General features: G+C 33.8%; 1 protein-coding gene across 1 annotated transcript in view; it reads left to right on the forward strand.

Moving 5' to 3' along the window:
• The window catches only part of LOC111149534 (spermatogenesis associated 16), a 241,417-nt gene that overhangs the window by 87,613 nt on the left and 133,225 nt on the right, over nt 1–20,579 (forward strand). The window contains exon 3 of the mRNA XM_022506632.1: nt 15,363–15,452. Coding sequence (XP_022362340.1) covers nt 15,363–15,452 — 90 coding nt within the window. The remainder of the gene's footprint in view (nt 1–15,362; nt 15,453–20,579) is intronic.

Raw genomic sequence — 20,579 nt, forward strand, 5'->3', positions numbered from 1 at the left:
ATGTGGAACTCGATCCCAGGACGCTGGGATCGAGTTCCACATCGGGCTCCTTGCTCATCAGGGAGCCTGCTTCTCCCTCTGCCTCTGCCTGCCATTCTGTCTGCCTGTGCTTGCTCTCTCTCTCTCTCTCTCTCTCTCTGACAAATAAATAAATAAAATCTTTAAAAAAAAAACAAAACTAAAATACAGAAATTTAAAAATTTTTGGTTATTCATTTACAAATAATAAACCCATTACATGTTAACATAAAATATATATTTTATTAAAAATAGCTATATTTTTAAAAATACATAGAGAATATCCTTATTTTACATGTTGCAAATCTATTTAATGTATGGTATCACAAAATGAAACCAAGTTCTCATACCTGATTCTGTATTCAATCTGTTGCCATGTGATTGCACTGTATGAAGAAAATCCAATCTGACACAGATGCATAATTAGAAAAGGAAAGGGAATGTTAACAGACTTTTCAGATGATACTGAATATTCTTCTTTGATACTACCCCAAGACTTGACAAGTGAAAGTTTCTGAAAGATTAATTATAATGTGGATTCTGGAACCATTATCAATCAACTTAAACTCTTGTTACATTGAAAGCCATTGGTTTTTCTTATACTTCGAATGGATTGTTATGATTTAGTAATATCATACTTTGGTTATTTGGAAAACATTGCATTATTTACAAATTTCTATTATGCAATAGTAAATTTTTTAAATTGTACGTGTTAGTATCACCAATCTCGTCAAAAGGTTGTTAAGCATTGGGTGGCTGTCAAGCTCATAGTGACAGATATGTTTTCCAAAATTCTAATTTTTGTTTGAAAGCTCAAACTTCTAACACTGGCAATAAATGTTGTCAGTTGTGTTTCTTTAAGTGACAGGCACACTTATTTCATTTTCAAAAAAAGTCTGCCGAACTCGAAGTCTGATAATCCATTTGTTGTTCTTCCATGTAAAACATGGTGTTCCACAAACAACAGCTAAGTCAGCTCACAGATGCACAAATTCTTTTCATCAGGACAGTCAGCATACTTTGAGAGAGAAGTGCTTTATGCATGTACCCTGTCTCATCATGCCAAATATTAAAAAGACATGCACTCAAGTGTTGAGATTTATCATTTGGGGGTGGGGGGGGACAAGTATATACAATGGTAGAGAATACACTCAAAGAATACTAGAACAGTTTGATATCAATGACTTGATTTCTGAAGTTTTGCCCGCTATGGCTTTTGCAACATTAGTACAAATGTCAACATAGTGCTAAAGGAAAATAATATCTAAATATTATTATGAAAATAATAATAATGATGATGATGATGATGATGATGTCAGGGCCCCAAAAGGGCCAAAGAATCCTTGGGAATTTACAGGCCTCATTTTGAGAATCACTGTATTAGTTCATAGCACACTTTTTCCCAGCTTTTGTATCTTTCTTCAGAATAGTTGCAGTGATTGTCTTCTTAAAACATGTTTTCATCATGTGCTTGTTTAGTAATCTGTGAAGCATTGTTAATTTCTTCCATAAAATTAAAAATCCTTTAACTAATGAACAGATCCTTAATGGGCTTCTGCCTTTCTCCATAGTCAATTTATTACTTTAGTCAAGCAAATTTACATGGCAGTTTTTGATATCCTCTATCACCCAGTTATTTGGTGGGACACTCTTCCAATTTGAATTTTCTGCCTTTTTTCCCTAAATGTAACCATTTTAACATGCAGCTCAAAACTCATTTCTTCCTGACTTCTTTCTAAGTTTTACATTTTCCTGTCATTGAAGACCCTTTGCCCAAGGCTTTTGTTTTTCTACCTGTTTTGGTATACATCCCCCAATTAACTGTTTCAAGTTCAACTCATTTATTGTTGGTTATATGAGTATCTATATAATTTTTCACAATTGGGCTTAAACTTTCATTTTGGGCTTAGTTCCTTGGTATCTAATATAACTTTTTTAAACAAAAGGAGTATGATACATGCTGTTACCATTGTATTCACAGAAAAGGCAGCACTTTTAAAAATATCTGGAAAATTTATTCTTTCCAAAGTAATATGCTATGACACTTTATTTGGTACAAGTCACAACAGATTGCAACTCTACACTTTGAGTCAAAGAGAATAGGTTATAAAAAGTGGAGATTTGTCAATAAAGAAAGAAGTAATAAACACATTAGAAAATCCCTTTGTATTTCAAAGAGAAACCATTAGTAATTAGTAGATGTCCTTAATTGGAGTCACTTTCAATAATGGTAATTTGGCCTATAACTAAAGATTGAATCCAACATTGGGAGCTTTTCCCATAATCAAAGTCCATATCCAATTCAAATTTTGGCTTTAATCTAAGGATTTAGGCAGAATGGACACTTTATACATAAATACAGTGCTCATTGTGGTATGATCCCACTGATTTTCTTAATTCATCAAAGGGAAATCATGGGCAATTGTCAAAAGTCCAATTATTTCATAAAGTGTTGCAGTAATATTTCTCCTTTGATGTGGGAGCTACAGGGGGCTTTATAATAGGTAAAATATTGTTATCTGGATGTCATTTATTAGTCTTCAGACCAAGAAATCATGATGTTAGTATGAGCAACATTAATATTTGATAAAATGCAAATGGCTTTGATTCTTCTATCAAAAAATCCCTCTTAATTATCAAATTCTAAAAGAAATACACATCCCATTTCATTATCCAGTGAAACTACAGAAGCCACTATAATTTATTTAAGTTCATTTTAAGGATCCTTACGTAATTGCCAGTTGAAGGCAGCATTAAAAAAAATAATAAAATGCAGGCAGACATCTATTTCCATACAATAAGGCTACTCAAAATCTTAGTTTAAGTATGTATTTACCTTTCAGGCTCTTTTCTTTAGAACCTGTTCAATGTGTGGAACATGGTTTATACTCAATAATTGTTGCTGAATGAATCATAAGTAATTTCTGATAGGTTAGAACAGAGGAGAATTTATTAATTGTACTTTTCAAAGTGATCATTCTACAATGCATCCCACCCCAGCTACACAGAGAATAGAAAAATACATGTGATATTTGTCATGCTGTTCTTAACCCAGCAACACCACTGCTCCACCCTCCTCCCCCTCAATACTACATAGACAGATGAATAGAGCCTTACATCTACATCTTTGTCTCTGCATCTTGATAGCTTTTCTACAAAAAAGTTGATAGCCAGTATTTGGTTTACAGACCTTAAAGAAAAGATAATAGGGCCAACACTGTATTATTTTTTAAGAGAAAATGTCAAGAACAAAAAATGAAAATGTCAAAAGATAGGTTGATATACTGTATTACTCAAAGACAGTTTTGTTGGGAGAGCTGACCAAGTGATTTACTAACAGCCTTTACTAGATAGTCTTTTTGGATTACAATGTAGATGAAAAATAAATGGGAAACCATTTCGTGCTTACTCTATCCAAGCATTTGACAGATGGAGGAAAAAAAAAAAAAAGCAAGACACAATTAGAGTCTACAAAAATGTGGAGTTTTTTCTTCGGGTGTAAAATTGTGAAAAATAATGCTGTATTGAAATTTTTCTCCAAAGAGCCTACTTATCTGTCTTGATCTTTATATCCTTTAATTACATAAACTGCCTTTCATTACTGATCACATCTGCATACAGGTAGGAGTGTAAATCTGATGTCCAACTGGGATATAAGTGCAAAAGGCAATAGAGAGGGCCCTTGGTATGTTCAGTTCATAATAGATGTAGATCTCATTGGTGGATCTTAGATAAGATTAGGTTCTCTTCTGTCTCCTGAGGAAAAGTTTGTTCAGTCACTCAGTAACATTTTAATTCATAAATGTTCATTGAGTGTCCATCATGTGTCAGAAATTTTCTAAGTGTGTATATATAAAGATAAAAAATATTGGTGAGCATTACTTTCCATTATAGAGAGGTCTCCAATGAATACAGAGTTAAAACATAAAAGGAATGTAAAGAAAAATAAATGTTCCCCTTGCTCAAAAAGACATATTGTTGCACATTTGTAAAGATCTACTAGGATGTCATACTTATTTTTGATGATTATTTGTTGCATGTTAACCAGTGATATTTATGTTGATGAAGAATATGGAAGGCTAAAAGCCTTAGGAGGCCTCCTTTTAAAGGTTCCTATTTCTTGATATTAAAGACCTATCAAATTTATTATTTGCATCCTTACTCTTCATTCTATTTTTCTAAATGAGGAAATCTCATCATTCTTTAATGTATGTTTATTATTAATTCTATAATTAATAATAGACAATATAATATTTCACTTCTGACTATTTATTTTTCAAAACTGTGACAATATAGCAAAATTTTCAAACATTTATCCCACTGACTTTTGATTACATCAAGAAATAAAGTGTTGCTCATTTGAGTAATTTAATATTTTCCACATGTAATTAGTGGTAATTGGAGCTGCAAAACATCAGGGATAATGTTTGAGTTAGTCCCGTTTGTCTTCTCTAAACTTGTTTTCTGTTGTGCATGCTCATGTTGGGATTTTAAGAAATAATTTAAGAATGATTTCTTGTTGTTTTCCTAAAGAGTTAGATTTTACTTTCATGCTTTTGCAGAAAATACGTTGCTACTATTTTTTTTTTTTCTTGGCAAAGCTATGTGCTTTTCTACAATAATTTTCTTATTTCAAAAACCAATGCCTTTAATTCTGATTTTATGCTCTAATCTTCATAAAGTAGTTCATTTCTCCCACATACTGTTAAACTGGGTCATTCTATTGTCCTAACTTGCTTGGCAATGTGAAATATTTAAAATGAAGTCACGGACTTCTCAATTCTTCTAAATAAATTATGGACTGTTATACTTTATTTTAGTTTTTCATTATTTTTTTTTAAATTTAAAAATATTTTTGTAAAATGCTGTTTCTTCATTTTTTTAATTCAAATTCAATTAATCAGCATGTGGTACATCATTAGTTTTTGATGTATCTTCTGTAGTGAACCAAGTGACCAAATAAGACCTAATCACTAAGATTTCACTGAATCCTTACATAGTGACAATACAATTTCATACATGCTCTTTATAGTCCCATTCCATCTACTCTGGAATTTAGGTTACTAGGTTGAGATTTGGTATTAAGATAACAGCCATGTTGAAAGAAGCTCTAAGAAGCAACCATATAGATCTCTTACAGTAAATCTGTTATTGAGGCCACAGATTGTTACATTATAGGGTAATTTTGAATAAAGTGATCTTTCTGATTAAACTATAAAATATTAGAATTGAGCAAATGGCTTATTTAAAACAAATTATACATCCCTCTTTCCATTAGCCACCAGCAAACCAAGAAAAAAAAAAAAAGAACAAGATATAGTCCATCCCAATCAAACTTGTAAGATCTTATGCAATACTTTGTGTAGTGACTTCATCCGGGCTTCATCTTAGCATCTTTATTTTTAATATTGCTTTCCACTTTAAGCTTTGTTTTTGTTTTATTTTTAGTTGTGCTAAAACACATGTAACATAAAATTTGCCATCTTACACATTCTTGAAGTGTACACTACGTACATTCACATTGCGATACAGTCTATCTCCAGCACTGTTTTCATCTTACAAAACTAAACTTATCTTCTATTAAACAGCAACTTTGTATTTCCCTCTCACCTCAGCCCCTGGCAACCATCATTCTACTTTCTCTCTCTCTGAATTTATCTACCCTAGGTACCTCATATAAATACTTGCCTTTTTGTGATTGGCTCATTTAACTTAGCGTAATATCCTGATGGTTCACCCATGTTGTAGCATGTGTAAGAATTCCCTTTCTTTTTCAGGCTGAATAGTATTCCACTGTATTACATACTACATCATGAATATCCACTCATCTGTCGATGGACACGGGTTGCTTCCACATTTTGGCTATTTTAAATAATATTCCTGTGAATGTGGGAGTACATCTTTGAAATCCTGCTTTCAATTATTTGGGGTATATACACAGAAGTGGAATTGCTGGATCGTATTATAATTCTATTTTGAATTTCTTGGAGACCGACCATACTGTTTTCCATAGTAGCTGTACCATTTCATATTCTGACAAACGATGCACAAGTGTTCTAATTCTCTACATCCTCATCAACACTTAACTATTTTCTGGTTTGTTTGTTTTTAATGTTTTTTCTTTAGATTTTACTTAGTTATTTGACAGAGAGAGAGCACAAGCAGGGGGAAGGACAGAGGCAGAGGGAGAAGCAGGCTCCCCGTTGAGCAGGGAGCCTGAATCAGGACTCTATCCCAGGACCCTAAGCTGAAGGCAGACGCCTGACTGACTGAGCCACCCAGGCACCCCTATTTTCTGATTTTTTGATAGTAGCCATTCTATTGAGTGTGAGGTGGTTTGTCATTGTGGGTTTGATTTGCATTTCCTTAATGATTAGTAATGTTGAGCATCTTTTCATATGCTTATTAGCCATGTGTATGTCTTCTTTGGAGAAATGTCTATTCAAGTCTTTTGCTCATCCTTAACTTGGGTTCTTTGTTTTTTTTCATTGTTGAGTTGTAGGAACTCCTTATATTTTCTGGAAATTAACCCCTTATAAGGTATATGATTTGCAAATATTTTCTGCCGTTCCATTTGTTGCCTTTTCACTCTATTGATAGTTAGTGTCCTTTGATGCACAGAAGTTTTTGATTTTCTTATAGCTTAATTTATCTATTTTTCCTTTTGTTCCCTGAGTTATTTTTACTTTAATTTAACCTCATATGTATTCTATAAGCTATTTTAAACTCCTCCTAGAACAGAATATAAATAAGTAACAATGTAATCACTCACTCTTCAATATTAGCTATCCTGTCATTTTCCTATGACATTTTAACTATTTGTACCTTGTTATGAGCCCTTTATTTGTTAATAGAAGGAATATAAACAAATAGTGCCTAAATATCTGAATAAAAGTTATCTATGTAGGAAGACAGTTTTCCATGGGCCTCCCACATTTTTGCATGTCTTGTGAACAAGGTACTGACTAGGCTTTGCTCTGGACTATCTTTTCAAAGGTGCTTGGGTGGTAAACAGCCATGGAAGAAAAGGCAGATCTGCTCACAGCCTTAAAGGATGACAATAGTGTCTTCCTCTAGAGTTAAGGACAGGCATGCTTATAGCTTATTATAAAAGATTTATGTCCTCTAAGCTCAGGATTCCTCTCTTAAAATGCAATCTACTGCATGTGAAAATGTCTCCTAGTTCTCTTTGCATTGCCATCTGGGAATTGTGGCTCAAAGAATCAGTACTACAAGAGATTAGAGACTGGCTACTGCTATTGCTGTAAGAAACTATCCTTTGTTTCTGGCTTTGGAGGTTTATGTATTCTGTGATCATCCGTGAAACCATGTTAGGCTAACTTGTAAGCTTACAACTGGGGGAAAACTCAGACCCTTCATGGTGCTTGGCAAATATTATAAGGATTTTTGTGCATATACTTGGAAGTCATTTAGCCTAATCTCCTACTCATTCAAGACTTTCTTCTGTACATCTTGACAGATGGCATTCTAAATATCACTTAAATGATTCCAGTAAAAGGAAAACTCTTCTCAAAACCTATTGCATCATTGCTCCCTCCTTGTGTGAACTGAACTATTAATAACTTCATGATACTGAGTTTTGCCTGGCCTCACCTGGTATTGCATAGAATAATTATTCTATTTTCCACATGGCAGGTATTTGTATTTGGAAAGTACTTACTTAGTCTCCACTAATCTTATTTAACTCTCTAGACATAGCATTTTTGTTCCATATCTTCATGCACTATGTTTTCCCAACCCACTATATACTCTAGACACACTACAGTATGGTGAGTATTCTCACAGATGCTTGGAACTATAGATGAATTCAATAGATTATATGGCTAAGGCACAATTTAGTGAAAATATCATTTATTATTTGGACAGAATGCATTTGATTGATTTAACGTAAGATTTATGGACAGTTTTTGTATTTCTGTCATAGTGTTACATTGGGCTTGTGATTAGTTAAAATATTCAGACTTTTTCCGTGTAGTCACTCTCAAACTATGATTGTCTCTGTAAACTGACTTTTTAAATCTATAACATAAGATTTTTATTTTTAACCAGTCCAGATCATCTTGAATTTTCCTTCTGTCATCAGTGATATTTGTTCCTTGTTAGGTAAAATTTATGCCCTCTGAAAATTTTATAGACATCCTTACAATCACTTAATCTTAGTCACTAATGGAAATATTGTCCACAAAAAAGGCTAAGGACAAGGCATTAAATTCCTTCTTTCATAGTAACACAGACCATACTTCATTATTATTGACCAGTTGTCTAGCTCGTTACAATCTACTGAATGATGCCATTATCCAGCATAAATGGCATCATCTTATCCACAAGAATATCTTATTTGGTGAAATTAAAATAATCCACATTTTTGGAAATCTCTAGATCTACCATTTCTTTTTTTTTTTTTTTAAGATTTTATTTATTTGACAGACAGAGATCACAAGTAGGCAGAGAGAGAGAGGAGGAAGGAGGCTCCCTGCTGAGCAGAGAGCCTGATGTGAGGCTTGATCCCAGGACCCTGGGATCATGACCTGAGCTGAAGGCAGAGGCTTTAACCCACTGAGCCACCCAGGCACCCATAGATCTACCATTTCTAAAAGAATATTTCATCACTTTACTAGAAAAAGAAAATGAGTGGCATTCAGGAGGATGAATCAATGCTAATTTACTTTGCTACTGACCAAGCAAGGTAAAGGGACCTGGATTTAGGCATCTTTGTGTAAATAAGAAATTGCTTTTCCGATTCCTAATCTCATAAAAGCCAAAAGTTTAAGCCCCTGAAAGAGTGATAGCTAACATTCTCATTCCCAAAGTCCAGGCAAAAATCCATGGCTTCTGGTGGAGAAATAGAAGCAAAACATATCCGTTTCTGGAGAAATAGATAGGAAACTCCTATCACCATTGTGACTTTTTGTTGCAGTTGGAAGTATACTATATCTTTATTGTTGTGTGGTTATAAACTTGTCAAAATGTATCAAACTATATACTTTAAAAAGGTGAATACTACTGTATGTAATTTATGCTTCACAAAACTGTCAAAAGTATATTAAAGTAAGTTAATTTTCTAAAAATTAGAGAATAAATATAAAGAGGAAAACAAAGAACATGAAATCAATATTGCCTTTAAAAACAAACTGAATTTTGAAATAACAATCATTACCATTAAAATTTAGGTCTAAAAAGATCTCCCAAGGAAACTGAATGAAACAGGTACCTATTTCGCAGTTTTATTTAGATCATTAAAAATCTTATAAGTTCCCTTATAACAGTTTCTAACTAACAATACATTACAAATGAGGTATGTATTATTTTTTCTACATGGCATTAAAAAGTTTGCTAACTCTAGTATCTACTCGTAATGTATATGAAAATATACTCATAATGTATATGAAAAGCAGAAATGCACAACATACTGTTTATTTTGTAAAAAAATGAGAAATTAAAAATAAGAGTTATAATAAAAAAAAAAACTACCCCTTGGAAATTGAACAATCCTATCCTAAATAATTTTTCAATCAAAGAGGAATACAAATATATAATTAAAGACTAGGGGAAAAATTATGAGAATAAAATATACTCTATCATTCTTAAGGATACAGTCAAAATCAACGAAAAAACAGTAGAAGATAATCATAGCTGTAAATGCTTTCTTTATACAGAAAGAAAACATAAATAGATTAAGTGAGGAATAAAAAGAGAAATAATAAAATCCAAGGAGGACAAAAATATAAAATACAAAGATAGAAATGAAGTAGAACTGAATGAACTAAAAGACAGAAAGAATAGGGAAAGGAATGGCTAAAACTAAGCCATTTGGTTTGGTTAAAAGACCAAAAAAATTCAAAACTTCTGGCAACTCAATAACAACATAGTATTTTATAAAAATCACAGTATTATAATAATAATAACAAGAATAATAATAATAGAACAGCCTTATTTTTATGTTTGTTCACTTTTTGTCCTGGATATACTTCTTCTATTATTCACTTTCTTAATCCTTGACTTTAATATTGTTTATTTATTAATTTCAGTTTTATTTTGAATCAGTAATTAATTCAAATCATCCCTACAAAAAGTTGAAAGACAAAGTCCACAAGATCATGTTGATAGATCCAAAGGATATTTGAAAAAAATAAACATTTATTTCTAATAATAACTCTTGGAAAAAAATAATATTTCTCATATCAATCCATAATCACAATTATCAGTGAAATAGTAAATCATTCCTAGATTACCTCACTTACTTAAATTCCTTTAAAAAATATTGTAACATATGCAGTAAGAGAAGAAAAACATGTAAATATTGAAAAGCAGTACCAACCATCATTATTTGCAGATGATGTGAACAACTAAATTATTGTAATATTAGGTCAAAAGGATATAAAAATAAGTATATTTTATTTACACATAATGTATTATTTGCCCCAGGGATACAGGTCTATGACCCATCAGGCTTACACATTTCATAGCATAGTACATACCCTCCCCAATGTCCATAACCCAGACGCCCTATCCCTACCCCACCCACCCCCCAGCAACCCTCAGTTTGTTTCGTGTTATTAAGAGTCTCCTATGGTTTGTATCCCTCCTGATCCCATCTTGTTTTATTTTTTTCCCTCCCTACCACCTGTGACCCCTGGCCCTGCCTCTCAAATTCCTCATATCAGAGAGATCATATAATTGTCTTTCTCTGATTAACTTATTTCACTTAGCATGATACTCTCTAGTTCCATCCACATCATTACAAATGGCAAGATTTTCTTTCTTTTGATGGCTGCATAGTATTCCATTGTATATATATACCACATTTCCTTAACCATTCATCTGTTGATGGACATGGTTTTTTCCATAGTTTGGTTATTGTGGACATTGCTGGTATAAACATTCAGGTGCACATGTCCCTTCGAATCACTACATTTATATCTTTAGGGTAAATAACCAGTAGTGCGATTGCTGGGTCATAGGGTAGTTCTATAAAAAATAAGTATTTTGGGAGCACCTGGGTGGCTCAGTGACCTCTGCCTTCAGCTGAGGTCATGGTCTCAGGGTCCTGGGATCAAGCCCCGCATGGGGGGAGGGGTCTCTGCTCAGCAGGGAGCCTGCTTTCCCTCTTTCTCTGCCTGCCTCTCTGCCTACTTGTGATCTCTCTCTGTCAAATAAATAAATAAAATCTTAAAAAGAAAATAAAAATTAAAATAAATAAATAAATAAATGTTTTTAAAATACATATGTAAATGCTAGCAATAAGAAGTTAGGTAATAATGGGAAAAATCCCATTCTTACTATGAATATATACAATGCTTTCAAACTTTAAGATGCATTCAATTCACCTGGAGGTTTTGTTAAAACGCAGATTGAGCAGGTTTGATATGGGAATCAAGATTTTACATTTCTAATGAACTCTCAGGTGCTGCTGATCATGTTTTAAGTAGTAAGATACACACACACACACACACACACACACACACACACATATAAGGTATAGATAGGTTTACGTATGTATACATAGTATATATATATGCATACATACATACACATTCACACATACATATTTTCATGTATAATTCTCACATAAAATTTTAAAACTTAAGATTTAATAAGATATTAGTGAAACCTCTGTTTTTAAAAAAGGAAAAAGAAGGTTAAAAATTACTGGAGAAAAAATATTTAAATGAAGAAGAGAAAAGTCACATCCCAGGATGGGAAGACAATGGTATAAAAATGTCTATTCTAACTAAAATTAATCTAATGCATTTTTTTAACACAATGAAAACCCACCAAATGCTGTAACTTTAAAGGATGAGGGTTATAAAGTTCATCAAGAAGAATAAACATCCCAGACAACAAATTTTTTCCAGAAAGACAGCATTAGGCAGTTCTTCTCTTCCAGAAATTAAGATGTATTTTAAAGTGACAATAATTAAAACAATTTGTTCTGCATAGAAATAGATGGATTAAAAGTATGGGATACAAAGTCCAGCCATGGATCCAACTGTGCATATAAACTGACATATAATGGAAATGGCATATCAATCACTAAGAGAAAAATAAATTATTTGACAAGTGAATTTATCTATTATAATATTTATTATTTTACATGATCTCATTCTAGTCAGTTCAGTGCTAGTCAGTTCAATGAGCAATCATGGCCTGTTACTAACACTATCTCTATTCTTCTGACAAAAATTCAATGAGTTTTGCAATTTAGCTATTCTCTTTAACATGATCTTGTTTTTTACCAAAAGCCCTATCAACATAGCTAAATCAGAGTTATTTCCTCTGTGATAAAATCAGGCCCATCAGCACAGAGTTCTTCTCTCTCTGATTATAATTGTAGGGTTGCTGGGGTTTTTGTTTGTTTGTTTCTTTTTTCACTATAGCCCCCATCAGATTGTCCATTTTGGTCCTAGACTACCTCCTACAGCTCCTCAAATGGCATCAAATGATAAATGATTAAGAACTTTTAAAGCTAAATCAACATTTCCTTTACAAGTTGTAGGCACATAAAATACAACTTTAAAAGGGTATGTTATTTTAGAAAGCATCAAATAAATTACTAAAAGTGTAAAAACTAGGCTTCATAATCCCCATTAGCATTTCTTTGCCAAATATCTAACAAGACATATCATAAGCACACAGTAAATTCTGCAATAGTTACGAGAGCCAAAAATAATAAATTGCCAAATATAATATCTCATCTCAAATTTCTAAACTTTTTTCTTTATAATATACCTCCACCTCTCAAGGCAGACTGGGTCCAGGTCTTCTCGGGGTCCCTCAGATAAAACTTTGTGGCTCACATGGTACCATGTAGCATTATATTATGATTAAAAGAAACTCTTCTGGTTTAGCAATAGTGATTTCTAAGCTCATGTTCTCTACTTGCATTTCTTCAACACCAGAAGTGTAATTACAAGCAATTTTTTAAAATACTTATCCTTTTTAGAAGTCACACGGAAACAGTTCCCATGTTTATCTCATCAACCCTCACTACTTATGAAAATTTTCTCCTTCACCTACATCCCAAACTATTTTGATGACTGTTCCTTTCCATCCTCCCTCTTCTACTAAACCTTTCCCCCCCTACTCCTCTTTTCCACCACACCCCATCCTTCTCTCCAGTCTTTGCATTTTTTTTTTTTTTAAGATTTTATTTATTTATTTGTCAGAGAGAGAGCAAGCACAGGCAGACAGAATGGCAGGCAGAGGCAGAGGAAGAAGCAGGCTCCCTGATGAGCAAGGAGCCCGATGTGGGACTCGATCCCAGGACGCTGGGATCATGACCTGAGCCGAAGGCAGCTGCTTAACCAACTGAGCCACCCAGGCGTCCCCAGTCTTTGCATTTTTATCATAAAAATTGTCCGGGGGTGGGGGGGGAAGAACTTGTCTGACAAAGCAAGATTCTTAGAGAACAGCTCAGCAATGCCAGAATACTACATCATGGACAGAGATGTCAAAGGCTAGAAACATCCATTCAGTAAGGATTTTGTCCCATCACATTTGTAGGCACTTAGTAAGATTGCACAAGTGAATGAATGATTACAAAGTTAAAGGGAAGAATTAACTATAATGTGAAAGAAAATTCTTGTCAGTCAGAAGACCTAGGCCCTTGACAGAGCTCTGCTCTTATTCCTTCTGATCTACTTTTACAAAATTACTTTTACAAGGATAAGACATATAAACATACTCTTTTTCTAAATTAATATAAAATATTAGCAGTGAATTCAGTATTGATACAGGACTCATGTAATAAGTTTTTTTAAATTTCCAACATTTTAATCAGAAATCACCAAAGGAAATAATGTATATTCTGGGGGTTTAATGTATTCATTTGTACAAATTATTAGTCATAGGGTAACATAAAACATCACTAACTTAGGCCCCTTTAATTCAGAAATCATCATGTAAAAAGCCATAAGTGTAATATGAAGTACTGAGGCTAGAGATAGGAAACAGAATAAACTTGAAAGCTTTCTTCAGCTAATTTGTTGTGTATAATTTTAGAAAGTTCCCATAACCTCTTTGGTTTCTGTGAAGTTGTGTTTAAAGTGAGCCAAGTTGTTCAGGCAATCCGTCTCATCATCACATAATTCTATGATTCTGCATGGGCCAGATAGATGTTCCTTTTCTACTTTATTCTTTCTATAAACAATGGTTCTGGGAATGGAATTATTTTTGTTGGGATGTTTTATAATCTGGATATGACTAGGCTTCAGGGATCACATGAATTCCCTAAATTTAGGCAATTATGTTTGGGTGCATTTTTCTGGGCAGAAGTATATAGCTTACATCTGATTCTCACAAAGCTCTGTGAACTTCTCAAAAAAGACAAAAAAACACTTACTTAAATAATGGACTAATTCCAAGTGATTCATATTAACTTGTTAAAACAGGCTCACAAAAAGTTTGCTTCATAATACTGTGTTGGTTCTGTAACATTCTCTATCCCACATCAGTAACACAATACACTCTGTTAGTAGAAGCTACATTTCAAACTTCCATTAATAATCTCCCCATTCAGTGATGAGCCATAGACTACATCTGTCAAGTTCACCTCATTACATCAAATGCCTTGAATAGTGCCTAGCTCTCGAAGAATGAAAGAAGGGAAATGCCTACCAGTATATCTCCAGGCAAGAAGACCAGTAGGGAATGATCATCTTTTCATCTGGGCATTAATTGAGACCCTAAAACTTAGATGATGATAGAATCAACAAATAAGGATAGATACCTCATTTTATACTCAAGCCAAGCCATTGTACTTTAAATAAAGAAGAAATGAAATCCGAAGTGATTAAGGCCTAACCAAAAGTGGCAAGGTCAAGACCAGAGTCCTCAACCAATGGTACAGATTCCTTTCATTTCACTAAGAACCTAATTATTGAGTGCAAATTATGATGTCACCCAAATTCCAGTTCCTTTCTTTTAATTGAAATTCAATAGCTAATAAACTTGTCCTTCATTATGAGTACACATACCATAAGTAACCTCTGATTTTTGCCTGATTTATTAACATAAGCAAATAAAATAATATCATGTCTTATATGTAATATAAGTTGGATTCCGTTTTTTGTCACTGTCATATCTATAAAAGATATTCAGTGCTATAAATCAAATTCTTTTATCATGCAAACATAATTAGTTTTTCAATAATGCTTGTTTATTTGTCTTAACTGACAATTACAGGAAGAAAATGGTCTCATTCATTAGTATCTTTTAAAATATATAGTACATAAAATTGAATACATGTTATTTCATTCCTATACAATTCTGGTAATTGACTTTTAAAAACCTAGTAACATTGGCATCTCTTTTATCTTCTTACAGAAGCATTGTTTTAAACCCAGCTTATTTCCGAAACCATCTTCGCCAGGCAACAGTGTTTAGATGTCTGGAGAGATATTCAGAAGCTGCCCGGTATGTTTGTTATAACTCTTGTGAAGATTTATTTCAAGTTAAATTAATTTTATTCTCAGTTTCTGGTAATAGCATAACAGAACTTTCCATTTCTCTCATGTAGTATGATTTTACCAGAATTATTGTCTTATAAACGTCAAACCAACAATTATTGACTATCTTTTTCTTTAATTAAAGCCATTCTCTGTTCATAGCTCTTAGTAAAATTCAAACTTTCCAGCCATGAGGTCACTCATAATGATGGGAAAACTTCCAGGGAAGATTAGAAATGAACTTGACCTCTTGCCCTCTAGTAGATTCCTGGTTTTGGTTGTAATGACACAATTCTGTAACTCTCTCTCTTTCTTGAGTTCTGGAAATGAAATCCAACAGCATGAAAAAGACCTCAGGAGCTCTTTCTAGAGGAGATGGCATCAGTTATAACATCAAGGATTGTTAGAGCTGTTCTAATATATTGCCTCCTAGACCCCAGTATGTTTTATAAAAAGCTAACAAAGCAGCTTTTAATATTTTCATCCCCAGAACCTACACTTACAGAAAAAAAAAAAAAATTTACAAGAATTGTGCAACAGCCTCAATGTTACACTCAAAATTCCTTTTCACCTATGACTACAAAGGCTTTTTTTCTTCCTGAGTCAAGCTCATCATATTGGACTTCCCTTCCCTTTGATGAAGCTTTCAATGAATTTTCCTCATCTCCCAATGAATAGCTGCTATTTATAACTTGTCCACTTTATTTATTTATTTATTTAAGATTTTTTTTTTTTTTTTTAATTTACTTGACAGAGAGAGAGGGATCACAAGCAGGCAGAGAGGCAGGCAGAGAGAGGGGAGGAAGCAGACTCCCCACCGAGCAGAGAGCCCTATGCGGGGCTCGATCCCAGGACCCTGAGATCATGACCTGAGCTGAAGGCAGAGACTTAACCCACTGAGCCACCCAGGTGACCCATCCACTTTAATATTCTAGGGATTCAGCAAGGAAATGTGAGTGGTTTCTTCACCAGCTCCAAGCACTATTCCTAGGGAAGTATCTGCAGTAATAGGGATGAGAAGCCTAGGTTGCAATCTTTGCAATATAACACTTTCTTGGAGAGTGGAGCTTAAGGAATTTAAATGGATAATAAAATGGTTCCATGAAATTAGTACCATGAAATCGACATGAATTCCATTTATGTAGGTGGTCCTGAGAGTTACCAAAACTGAATTAAGTGATGGATATGGAGGGCAGAATTAATCCCAACTACACTCACTTTGCAGTCAAACAACCATTATGCCACAACATCTATTTACCTGTATGTTAATGTGCATTTTTTAAACTTATAATGGTCTTTATGTATCAATCTCATTTTTTTACATTCTGTTTTTCCTTATACTTTCTCTAATGTATTCCATCTTATGTACTCACTTACGACTTTTTTCTACATTTTATTTTCTCCACTAAGTTGTCTGTAACTTTCTTTCTGCCCACATACTTATCCTATGTGAATGAGAGGGAATTTAAGAGGTGATGGTGAGCTTCCTTCAGTCCCATACTTTTTAAAAAGTCCCTAGCTACAAATGAATCTAATAGGTCCAATGTAAACCGATACCACTACCTGTAAAATAGTGTTTTCTAAACGATGGTTTATTAATGTGTCTTCTGAATCTAATAAAAAAAATCATTAGGAGAAGACTAGATGCAACTTCAAAATTAGATTGCAACTAGTAAAAAATAAGCCATGAGAGACTATGGAATCTGGGGAAACAAACTGAGGGTTATAGAAGGGAGTGCGGTATGGGGATGGGTGAGTCTGGTGATGGGTATTAAGGAGGGCACAGATTGCTGGAGCACTGGGTGTTTTATATGAACAATGAATCATGGAACACTACAGCAAAAATTAATGATGTACTGTATGGTGACTAACATAACACAATAAAAAAAAAGATGTTAAGAAAAATTGATGGTGGTGTGCTGCGATTGGCTTGTATAGACTCTGAAAAGCCAATTGTTAATATTCTGGAATCTAAGGAGAGCCAGTTTTTAAAATAGAGGAGAACTTAGCAATGCTGGGAAAATTTACACTATAGAAACTGGCAAATGCTACAAAGCCGCCTTTTCTGGTTCAGGGAGAGCCAGGTTGCCAGCCTATCATTGACTATAACTTAATTATATCAAGCTTTGACTGTTTGAGTTAAAGTTGTGAAAAAATTCTTTATGGGCCCTAAAACAAACAATAAGAACTTGAAAATTAGTAATTTGTCAGTATTTGCTATACAAAGTTGGAACTGAATATCCATTGTCCTTGATGGTATATCCCTGCAATGAAATAAATGTAGGTGTTCAATATCCTATAATGACTGACCTGAAGACCTGATAATAGTCATTGAGGAAGTTCCTGATAATTGTTGGTTATGCTGGTATGGACTTTCTGAAATTGTGTCTGTTATGCAGATACAATTAATTACAGATATAAGAGTTTTTCATCTTGGCTTTCTTGGCAATTATAGTCCTCAATATACAATATTAGTCATTATGGTTTTCCCAAGGGGAAGAATGAACATGACTATGATAGTGTCCCTTAGCTATTAGACTTGTAAATAATAAATGCAAATAAATATATAGAACATTCATGTTTATCAATTGCTTTCTTGGAAATTTGGGTAGTTTGGTTCAGGCCTCTTACAAGGATATTATATTTAAACTCACTGGAAAAGCCAACACCTAGACATTCCTCTAGAATGTCAAGTAGTCATGTTTCTGAAATTGAAAGGCACTTACCAAATGCAAAAGAATCCCATTACTAAGTGACTTAGGAATCTTAAAACCATTATTTGCAGTGAAGTGAATCATCTCTTTCTGATTCACCTTAGAGTATTTATAACCAGGAACTAGAAATTGGGCCACCTAAAGTTTTCTGAGCCTAACCAGCTCTACTCAGGAAGGAATACTTAATAAATAGGTCAGAAAACATTCCCAGGACAGTCTCATAAAAGCCAGGATTCTCAACCTGAGAAACTAGAGAAAATGTTATGACCTGTATTTGAATGGAAGCTATCAGTCAGGTTTACAACATGAGCAGGTCCTTTTATTTTATGGGTCAATATTCTTTTAGTAACATCCTACCTACCAGAAGAGAGAACAAGAATATATAGATGGTAGGAAACTGAATAAAAATAAGGATATTTTATTTTGCTTTAGGCTCTGCAGGGATGCTGGTCATCCTTGAGCAGACAACTGGCACTGGTTAAATTGATGAAAGTACATTTTCAGACCATAAATCTAAATTGAAATTGCTGTAACTCCCCAAGAAACAACCAATCTGTGAGGTCTTACCTGAAATAGCAAATAGCCTAGCTCTTTAACATCTCTTCATTTCTATGCACATAAAAGTATATGTGTTGAAGTAGAATGTCTTTGCTTGAATCTGCCTTCTCTCGTAGCACGCGCACACACACACACACACACACACACACACCCCATTTGGCACTACCTTCATAAGGAAGATGATAAGATAAGCAAAAATATGCAGAGATGTGAAACGAACAAATGAAAAGACTGTATTATGAAAAGAGCTAATAACTCTTGATAATACAAATGGCATGTCTTTTATTTCTGTATGCTCAGTGACTTCCACAGAGTTTGGCACATACCAAGCACCAGTTCAGGGTTGGCAAATTAAATTAGCCAGTTTTGAGTTTGTAGTTAAGAACCATTTAGCAGCAGCAATAAGGAGATATTACATGAAATTGTTAGTACAACCCTGGTTAAAAGATAAATACGAGAGTGTTCATATAGTTAAGTTATGGTGATTGTATCGTGACTCCTATGATAAAGATCTATAAGGCAAAAAGTAGCTGACATTGCAAAGGAATTACTTTAGTTAAAATCACACTGTGTAAGTGGAAGCAAACAGAAGGTAATACTAAAGAGGAAAGTACAACAAAAGCTTCTATTCATCATTAAGGAGGAGTTAGTTGTGTATTTCTACGTATATGAACTAGATGAGGGCTACTGGAGCAGTAATCATGCATTTAAATATTCACAAATCTCAGGCTGATGGTGTATGAAGGAGGCCAATTATAAGATAAAAGAGTTGTATGAATTACAGAGAACTAGAGACCACTAACTACAATGACCATATAATTTATCTTTCAAACTTACTAGTGAAAATAGGCATTGTTAAAAAATAACCAGGAAAATATGCATAAAGCAGGACTGTTGTGACCACACTGGCCATCTGGCACACTACCATAGTCCTTCTGAAGGGAATGGCCATATTCAAGTCCAGTTAATGTTGCTGTATACAACTGTAGTACAGTGTTGTCGATTTTTGAGTCTTCAAGAAATAATGCTTTTCAGAACTTGGCAAGAAGAAATTTCTTAATTTTTCTTTTTTTAAATTTCTTAACTTTTAAATGTCAATTATTTCACGTTTTTCAAACACAGTTTCATCTTAAGAAAACTGAAGTAGTCCCATTCGTGAAAAAGTAATTCACCGATTTGTTGCAACAAATCTGTTCTACCTTTTATTTATAGTAGTATTATTTAATACCACATTATATATAATATTATGATAAATAGATTAGGTAATCAACTATATAGTCTAATATTTTCTTATCTTTTTCCTTCTTTTTTTTTTTTAAGATTTTATTTATTTATTTGACAGACAGAGATCACAAGTAGGCAGAGAGGGAGGCAGAGAGAGAGGAGGAAGCAGGCTCCCCGCCGAGCAGAGAGCCCGATGCGGGGCTCGATCCCAGGACCCTGGGATCATGACCTGAGCCAAAGGCAGAGGCTTTAACCCACTGAACCACCCAGGCGCCCCTATCTTTTTCCTTCTTAAGGTAATATAGAAATAGCATGTTTCTGTTAAACCAAATCAAAACACAATACAATTAATTCACAAGATGAGTTAATTCATGGCTACACTCACTAGAGTGAGTAGCCAGATAGAGAGAAACCAGATAGGTAGATAGTAGAGGTTAAAGCTGATGCCACTGGAAATGGAAATAATGCATATATAAATCACAACATTCCAAAAGAGAAAGTGATCTAAAAATAAATTTAAGTATTTGTTCAGAAACCTAGTCACATAAAATAGTGATATTGTTATTGATAGGCAATCACTCAGGAATAGTACTACAACA

This window comes from Enhydra lutris, unplaced genomic scaffold (assembly GCF_002288905.1).
Source record: "Enhydra lutris kenyoni isolate GAN:26980312 unplaced genomic scaffold, ASM228890v2 scaffoldscaffold2, whole genome shotgun sequence".
Lineage (NCBI taxonomy): Eukaryota > Metazoa > Chordata > Mammalia > Carnivora > Mustelidae > Enhydra > Enhydra lutris.